This window comes from Chelon labrosus (genome assembly GCF_963514085.1).
Source record: "Chelon labrosus genome assembly, chromosome: 7".
Taxonomy (NCBI): Eukaryota; Metazoa; Chordata; class Actinopteri; order Mugiliformes; family Mugilidae; genus Chelon; species Chelon labrosus.
Genome location: NC_140343.1, coordinates 19514223 through 19523774, shown reverse-complemented (window position 1 = coordinate 19523774; position 9552 = coordinate 19514223). Strand labels below are relative to the sequence as shown.

The 9552-nt window shown below is 45.3% G+C and overlaps 1 protein-coding gene across 1 annotated transcript; it reads left to right on the top strand.

Annotated features, from left to right (window-relative positions):
* Nucleotides 1–3337: 3337 nt before the first annotated feature.
* On the top strand, nucleotides 3338–8476 carry cracd (capping protein inhibiting regulator of actin dynamics; the record flags this gene model as incomplete). The annotated part of the gene is made up of 7 exons (XM_084547792.1): nucleotides 3338–3394; nucleotides 3496–3651; nucleotides 4110–4322; nucleotides 4420–6805; nucleotides 7448–7632; nucleotides 7712–7874; nucleotides 8316–8476. The coding sequence occupies exons 1-7, from the start codon at nucleotides 3353–3355 to the stop codon at nucleotides 8474–8476; spliced, it is 3306 nt and encodes a 1101-aa protein (XP_084403918.1). The 5' UTR covers nucleotides 3338–3352.
* Between the last annotated feature and the right edge of the window lie 1076 nt (nucleotides 8477–9552).

Sequence of the window (9552 nt, the reverse complement as noted above, 5' to 3'; positions counted from 1 at the left end):
CTGCAGAGAAAAATGTCCTGTCTTGTTTCACGCATGAGTGTGTGAGCACGCCCACGGGAGTGCATTATGGGCTTTGTAGCGCTGGATGGACCCTGATGCTGGGAGAGCATGCTGCAGGGAAAAAGGACATCAGTCTCAACATAATGTCGCTGCACTTTACTAGAGTGAAGGGGTCCTACACAGTATTTGAGGCTGTCATCAGTTTGATCAAGAACCACAGAAAAAAAATAACAATGCAAAGATTAAACGTATCAATGACCTCTGAGAATCGCTCTGTGGTATATCCCATCACTGCTCCCCGCAGATAATCCGCAGATAAGTCGACGAACAAAAAAAATATCTGTTATTGTCCTTTAATCAGTTGTTTAAGCTATTCATTAAAATATATGGGATTACTTGGCATGTCTCAGTCCCATATGACTATCATACATATAGATACAGTATATGCTTGATATCTGTCATGTCTGTATGGTAAACCTGAAGCTACAACCAGAATCCAGATAAAAACAGAAAACAGGATAAAAGAGCTAGCCCATCTTAAATCTCTGCTTATCAGCACCTCCTAGGGTGCCAACAAAATCTGAAATCTGTTCAGAAGCCAAGATCTTAAAAGCAGCTGTGGTCTGTGGCAGTGACGTCTGGGGGAATAACTTCTAAAAAATTCCACGTAATATAAAGCCACAACATGTTGTTTTTACAGTGTCTGTTGATGTTTTTGTATGGAAGGAATAAATCACTTGCAGAGTTTTACTCACTGTTTATTAGAGGTAGGCTACTGGGTGTCATAACATATATATTTTTTAAGCATCTACATAAACCTCTCTAAAACTTCTCTGCTTCACTTTATTATCAAGTCTGGTCAGTCTACAATTTTCTCTAACACAGTCTGATTCTTACATCTCTGCAAGCAAATCTAGAGGCGTTACCATCATTATAAGACAAGAATTATACAAATAAACCCTGTAGATGCTGAGATGCACTGCATTTGTTTTGGGCGTGCCAATTTGCAGTTTAAGAGACTGTTTTACAGGACCAGGCAAGCTATCTGTGTGCTAAGCAAAAATAAGTTAAGCTAAGCTAAAATAAATTAAGTTAAGCTAAGCGTTAGCTAAGCTAAGCTTCATGTACGGAGTGCAGATATGGGAGTGGTATCAATCTTATTCTTGACCAGAAAGGTAACAAATCCATTTCCCAAATTGTCTGTTCCTTTAATAATAAGAGTAGGGATGTTTGGGGTCATGACTGTTAGTACTCCTCTTACTAGTAGCCTACTCCTCTGTCTTTCAAAGAAAACTATACTTTCTTCATTTCAGTGAAAAGTTCCAGGTAGAGAAAGAGTGAGGAAATCAAATGCCACGTTCACTTTCCATTATATACACACTTTAATATAAGAATCCTTAGAAGACATTTGACTTCTGCCCCTTATAAAATACATTTTTGAGAGTTTTTGTGTAGCTGTGTCTCTGTCACTGATACTGTAGTATTGATAGAGACAGTGACTGCTGACCCGGGCAAAGTGTCTGTAAAGATACCTCCCAGACTTTATACAGTATAATTATATTTTTTGGCAGTATGTGCAGTGTATACATTTACATATACCTCCTCTTTACTCTGGGCTTTCGGGTCAAGGAGTGTGGAAATGAGTTTACTGTATCATTTCCCATGATGCCTCTCTTTCAGAGAGCAGCATGCAAAGTGAAATCCCACACCAGTTGCTACTTATAGCTCTGAAAGGGATACCCACAGAGCCCTGTGAAACGCCTGTCTGCACAGTGGTGTAGAGTAGCTTTGTAGCTCTGTAACCTCACCCACTTAGTTCACCCGCAAGTACACAGACGCAAACATTACAGATACACAGACAAAAGCAAAACACTCAGTCGGACATAGTTACTGTACGGAGGCAGGCAGATGTAGATGTTCTGGAGAATCTCCTAGGAACGTTCTCTGTTATGTTTAAATTAAGATGTCCGTTTACAATTTTTAAATGCCACCGAGTCAAAAAGTCTCATCTGTGATCCTGAGGGGTAGCGTGTTTACATGTGGGAAAGTTTAGCTGAGAGTTCATAACTTCCTGGCACGAAGGATGATGAGGAAATGAAGATAACAGCTGAAAGTCCAAAGTTAATTTGTTGCTTTGGTTTAAGACTTCCTCGTGAACCAGCCCCACCAGGGGTTTATCACTACTGCTGTGTTTATTACAGCTGCTTTTGGCGGCACATTACTGCTTTATTGATCTAATTTGATACAGGTTAGCTCACTCATTGGTACATTATAGAGTTTGAGGAGTGATAAGTTGTGATATGTGGCGTGTGTATGACTTTGAGAGTTGTTATGTACTCAAGTGCAGATCAGTGTGCAATGAGTCTTGCGTCGGACATGGACTCTTAGAGCTGTGTGGAAAGTCGGGATGTCTTTGCTGGTTTCCGTTCTCGCAGAGCCACTCATCTATTTGCCTGTTTTCAGTCAGTAGATCAGGAATTTAAACTTTTGTTCTTTTTAAAGCTGCTGTTGGTCGTCTGATTCTATGTGTGACGTTTATCTTTTCCGCTTCCTGTAAATACCAGTAAGTATGAACCCAGGAGCCAAGGTTTTCTTCTCATTCCATCTGCTACTATGATTCTCTTCTTTTCACTCTGTCAATGAAACGTGCTTCATTATCTCCACACGCTCACACATTAAGGACATGCCCACATACGTCGCCCTGCTCTTTATCTTGCCGAGGGCGAGATATAAAGATTGATGATGTGATTGCATGTGGCCGTGGCTATAATCAATTCTCTTTTGCTGGCAGAGAGAAGGCGACAGGGCAAATTCCAGCCCTTCAGGCGACTCTTTGGGAAGAAGAAGAAGAGGGAGACGAAAGGGGGCTTTAATGGAGCAGAGTTAAAAGCCAGTTTTTCTACCAGGGAAGTGTGCAATGGAGTTGTATCTGATGACGAGGAGTCTAATCAAAATCTGAGGTCAGTACATGAAGTGTTTATGTTTTACGGAACGTTTTCTCTGCTCATTTTATTGCTGAAGATGACCACAGCGACCTTTATCCACACAGTGAATGTAGACACTTTCAGTTCACTTCCAGAAAAATTAGTTATAAATATGCTATAATACTAAAAAAGGCTCTGCTCAAAAACAACTTAGCAATAAAATGCTCAGCACAGTGTTAGCCTGTGTTTTTCATTTCACTGTGCGCAATGATAAATTAATGAATGACAGAAATCGCATGCCGTACCGCTGAACACACTCGCTCCTTTCCTGCAGGGAGTTGAACCCCGTCGGATCTCGAGCCCTCTCACACGACAGCATCTTTATCCCAGAAGAGCCAGTGGTAGACGAGCCCGTTCTAGATCACAGCATGTCCCAGGAAAACGTATCGGATAAAGTTAGGAACCTGCAGGTGGGCCTCACACAGACGCATTCTCAGTTGCTGAACATTTCTCTTTGCTGTGCATACATATACTGCAGTCTTTTTTTAAATATTTTTTGTTGACCACACAGAAGCAGATAGCACAAGGTATAAAGTTTGGCCAGAGGCCGCCTTCTCTGAGGAGGAGTGAGGGAGATGAGGGCAGTTCAGACGAGGAAGAGGTTCCCCGGAGCCCTCTGAAGGTTTTGGCCCAGGTAGAAGCCGAGCCACCAAAAACAGAGCCGCAGGTAACATTAACAAACCCTAACATTAACTTAATTTATTCTTATGGCTCATTGGTTTTACGTTTTTAAACCAGGTTTTACATAAGAAGGTCTGTTTAAGGGAGTAAGGGAGTAGGCTACTGGTGCATTTGTATAAAGCGTTTAGTGGTTCTAGAGGGAGATGAGTTAAGTCTGATGAATTTCATTTGAATCAGTGTTGGCTGTTTCTAAAGACAAAGTTGAAAATAAAAAAGGGGTGTGGAGTTAACAACCTCTGTAGTCCTGCTTGAGGCTACATTAACTAATACTAGAGAAGCACAACCAAATCTTCAACAGGACAAGTTGACTGTGGAGTTGCATTATGTGTAATGTTGGCAGCATTGGTCCAGAAATGTCCAAAAATATTCCTGGAGTACTCCTTTAAAATAACGAGGATGTAATGAGTTATGTGAATAACGTCTCAATTATTCTGGCAAAAGCAGGTCGAGGGAGCTCAAAGCTCCGGATCACACAGTCCCCCAGTGAAGTCCCCGAGGTCCAAACGAGTTCTTCCACTCACTGGTACGATCGAGTCCGTCAACCTGGATGCGGTCCCGCAGTCTGTCCCTCGCTTGGACAACACGGCTGCCAAACATAAACTCTCTATCAAACCCAAAAACCAGAGGGTTTCCCGCAAGCACAGGCGGTTCACACTGGTGAGCCATGCTGTTCCACATATGTTGAATTGAGATTGATTTGTTTTGTTGTTGTCACTAAGAAAGCAAGAAAGTAAAATGTCTTTTGTATTCTCAGGACCTCCAAGATGTTTCTATTCCTGGTGTGGTGGAAGAGGACCTGGAGGCAGCAGGCGTCTGCACAGATGATCAGCGGCGGGCATCTGTTGAAGATGAAAGCTTCAAGAAACAGAGACTGTATGAGGAGGAAAGACAGGAGACAATGAGGAAGAGAGAGCTGGAGGAGCAGAGGCTCAGACAGGAGGAAGAGGAGAGGATGAAGAAAGCAGAGGAGCAGAGACTCCGTGAACTAGAAGAGGAGAGGTGTCGTAAGCAACAACAGGAAGAGGAAGAGAGGAGGCTGCGAGAGGGGGCAGAGAAGAGGCTGGAAGAGGAGGCAGAGAGGAGGCTGGAAGAGGAGGCTGAGAGGAGGAGGAGGGAGGAGGAGGAAAGGAGGATCAGAGAAGAAGAAGAAAGAAGGCAGCGAGAGGAGGAAGAGAGGATGAGGAGGATGGAAGAGGAACGAAGGATGCGAGAAGAGGAGGAACGTCGACAGCGGGAAGAGGAGGAGGAGAGGCAGCGACTGGAAGAGCAGAGGAGGAAAGAGGGAGAGGAAAGGAAGAGGCGAGAGGAGGAGGAGGAGGAAAGGAGGAAGCAAGAGGAAGAGGCAAGGAGGGAGCAGGAACTTGAGGCTGAGAAGAAGAGGAAGTTAAAAGAGGAAGAAGAGGAACGAAAGAAACAAGAGGAAGCAGATAAACTGAGGTTGAAAGAGAAGGCGGAAAAGAAAAAAATGGCAGCAGAGGAGAAAATGAGAAAAGAGGAGGAGGAGCAGAGGAGGATGTCATTGGAGGACGCTGATGGGAGCTCTGACCCACAAGAGAGGAAGCGGAAAGCTGAGGAGCTGCGCTGGAAGGAGATGGAGGAGAGACAGAGACCTTTCTCTTTCAAAGTTTCTTCGGGGGAGAAACAAATTCTCTTCCAGAAGGTCAACCTGACGCCTGTAACGCCGGCCTCCAGCCACCAGAGCACGCCTACCGCTGATCAAAGAGAGGGAGCTAAGGCCTCCTCCTCCTCTGAAGGAGCAGACTCCCCCAACCTGCCAACATCTCCATATGTTCCACACACAGCCATCCTGGTGACAGGCGCGCAGCTCTGCGGGACGGCTGTCAATTTAGACCAGATCAAAGACACGGCTTGCAAGTCCCTGCTGGGTTTGGGAGAGGACCGAAAGGCCCAGGGAACACCAACAAAGAGCAAGACTTCTCCAGACCGCAAGTCTGGAAAAACCAAATCACTCAACGAGTCTGCACTCTCTACCGACCAGTCCAGCGCAGCCGTCCTTGCAGAGTGGGCGAGCATCCGATCAAAGATTTTCAAGGGGGCAGAGGACGGGAAGTATGTCGAGTATCCTCCTCCCAGCAGTGAAGAACAGCCCCCGCTTGCTCACACCAACCTCAGGAAGACCATGTCTGCCAGCGCCAAGTTCTCCATCACTCCCGCAAGGAAGAAGTTTGGTGATTCAAATTGGACTACTGAGATATTTGGGCCAGGTGATAAGGAAACCGGAGAGGAAGCGGCATTGCCTGATAGCCCCCTTGCAGCTTCTTCTGCTCCAACCATTAAACCTCAGAACAGGACAAGTAAAACTGTCCGCATCGTGGAGAGAGGATCAGAGGAGTGTGTGTTCGCCAAAGACCTCCCCTCGTTCCTGGTTCCCAGCCCTGGATCCAAACTTGAGGGGGCAGAGCTGAAGAGCAGGGTTCAGAGTGAGACTGACGCATCTGAAAGCAGAGAGGCTGGAGAGGAGCGGGGCCAGGACGGTGAGGATAAGCCCTCTCCGTTTGGTATAAAGCTGAGGAGGACCAACTACTCTCTGCGCTTTCACAGCGAACAGTCAACAGAGAAAAGGAAGAAACGGTACAGCGCCGGGGACAGCTTTGACGGCGTCCCCTCACCTCTCACCCCCATTGAGCCAGACTCCGACACCTCCTCTGTCTTTTCTGATAAATCGAGTCCAGCGTCGCCTCAGAAAGAGGGCGCTGTCGGCAAGTACTTACACGCCTCCGCCTCCCCCGCTGTCCCCCGGGGTAAACTGGGCAAGTGTGCCAGCCCCACTCTGCACAGCGAAGGTGAGAAAGTGCTTTCAAAGCCGCCACTATACAGAAGACCAACAACGTCACCCAAACCTATGGGTGCAGTCCCAACACCTCCTCCATCACCGCTGCCTAAGGTAGCCCACTGTCCTCCCAGTGATGATGTGGTCCAGAGGACAGGTGGTGCTGAGTCATGCAGCCAGGATCTGGCGACCAGGAGTGAGGACCCATCTGCGGTGGCCCAGTTGCGCAGGAGCAGCCAAAGTCAGGTCCCAGGCGAAGAGGAGCCGAAGGAGAAGAAGTCCTTCTTCCCTTCCATTAACATCCCCTGGAGAGAGAAGGCCGATAGGAAGACAGAGCTCGCCAGGAAAGGTCTGTGTCACTTACTGTTAGCTAGCTGGATTTAAAATCTTGAATTTCTAGAGCCAAATTATGTAACATGTACCAGGTAGTGCCTCAGCATAGCAAGGAGTAGTTACTAAATAATACTAATCACATGTCTGTATGTAAATATGAAGCATCAGGCAGTGACCAGTTAGCTTAGCCTGACAAAAGTCTGCATAAAAATAATAAGTTGAACACTTTGAAACCATTTTCCTTTAGGTATTTGTGCAGATTTAACAAACACACAGTGAGTTAATTATTGACTTTAGGTTGATACCTCGAGGCAGGGTCATGCTAGCTGTTTCTCACGTTTCCAGATCTATGATAAGCTAATCATCTTCTGACTATGTTTAAGTGAACACACATAAGATTGGTATCAATCTTCTTATCTGACTCTTGGCAAGAAAACAAAAAAGTGCACTTGCAGCTGCTTGTGTCTGGAGATTTAATGCATTTAGTACTATAAAACCCTGACATGTAAAATAAAAAATGTTTTTTGTATAAAAATGTTTTTCAAAGCAAGGAACCAGTACTAAAACTTGGGTGTTTTACAGGCAGCAGGGTCAAATGTTTTTTTAAAAAACAAACTTAGAAATATAAATAACCCAATTTTCATGTGTTTCCCTGCAGAGAAACCATCCCTACAGAGCAGACACTCACTGGACAGTGCAAAGGTCCAGGAGAAAGAGGCTGGGCCTTTATGGATCACACTGGCCCTGCAGAAGCAGAAGGGCTTCAGGGAGCAGCAGCAGACCCGAGAGGAGCGTCGTAGCCTGAGAGAGGCCAAACTAGCGGAAAAGCATAATAGAGACAGTGTAAGAGCACCAGATCGTCTCTTTTTCCTACCTCCATATATTGTCCTCCCTCTAAACCTATCGTCTATCTCTTTTCTAGGTTACACTGGTGAGCCCCACGGAGAGCAGAGGCAGCGGGAGCACCAGTCCTTCTTCTAAACCTCAGACGCCAGAGGAGCTCAAGAGACCCGACAGCCTGCTGGGACGATTTGAGCGCAGAGACCACCTGAAAAAGGCCAACACTTTACCGAGCTCTGTTACTGGTAAGAAGCTGCGTGTACAACAGTAGAGGCAATATTTTGCTGTCGAACAGTTATTACAATTTGGGAGCTGTTCATGCCCTGGCAAGATCTACCAGTCAAATAATTCGGACGGGCTTTATGTGGGGATGGACAGAACGGTCACTACGTCCATACAGGTCATCTTAACCCTGTGGAGATGGATTTATTTACAACACAGTGGCTCTGTTTTGGTGGTAGGACTATCTTTTTTTTCACTGTAAAGGCTGGAACACGCCCCATAATGAAACACAAATTATCATCTGCTCTCCCCAAATCGTCGACTTTCTCTTCCAGAAGGAAGAATGACATTATTTTTTTTCTTTCTTAATTTACTTTGCAAGTCTCCCTTACTAACAAAAAGAAAGAAACAAAGAACAACAGAACTAATATGAAGTAACATTTGTCCTGAACTTGTTGTTTCAGTTGAGATCGCAGACTCTACTCCGTCACCACCTGCTGTCAAGGAGGTGTCAAAGCGCTTCCCCTCCAGTGACTCTCCACAGGTCTCCACAGAGCCGGCGTGGCTGGCGCTGGCCAAGCGAAAGGCCAAAGCCTGGAGCGACTGTCCCCAGATCATCAAATAACACCCCACCACCCCAGCTCCACACAGGACTCTGGCCCGCATCGAGACTGCACACTGCCCACGGACTCTGAAGACACCATCACCCGCCCCTTCCCTCCAAAAACTCCAACATCTCATGGAAACTCATCCCGACTGTGAAACAAGTCCTTGTAACCCTCCACACACACACACACACACACACCCTGGCTGGTACTATTATCATGTTAAAGTGCGCTTCACATTCAAATATTCCAATACAATCGCACAGATATATGTAAAAAAAAAAATAATAGTAATAATTGTTGCAAGCATGCACATACTGTATACAGACTCACAAAGTATATGTCCCCAAAAGACTGAGTCCTCAGCAGCCAATCACAGCCATGGCTGGCCACTGCAATAGCCAACGCTATACTTTTATCTTTTTTTTTATTTTGTAGCCAACTGTGTCACCGTGGTTGTTAAAAAAATAAAAATAAAATAAATCATTTGCTCAATATATTGTAACACTTCCGTATTCATAGAGGTGAAGCTCAGAGGTATGACGGTGTTTAGTGGAGATGGTAACTGTCTGAATCGTGTTTTAAGGGCTACCAGTCAAAAATAATAACCTAGCATGACCCTCCTGGATTTACTTCTGGACAATGACAATGATGAAGTCTTACAGGAATCTTCTCTGCCCTCCTTGGTATTATTTATGTAAAGCAGCAGATTGATCTTTGTCGAATCTATACTGTATCTTTTCTCTGAGCCTTGTCACATACAAAAGATGCCTTTTCCCTCTTTTTTTTTTTGTTTTTTTAAACTCATACTGGAAACCTTAACACAACAATTCTCACTGTGTCCGTGATGACTGTGATAGCTGCCCAAGAAGCTATTGGACAATTTTGCCATGATAAAATAACAGAATCTGTCATCATCACACACGGTGGGTGCACCTAAACACAGCACTGAAGACCACAAGTGTTACCGGGCATTTACGGTGAACTGCACATCATCCTCACAGCGGCGCGATGACCTGAATTCTTTGCTTGGCTTATGGAGGCAGACGCAACACTTTGCTTGCTGTTACCCACGATTCTCGTCCTCCACTTGTGT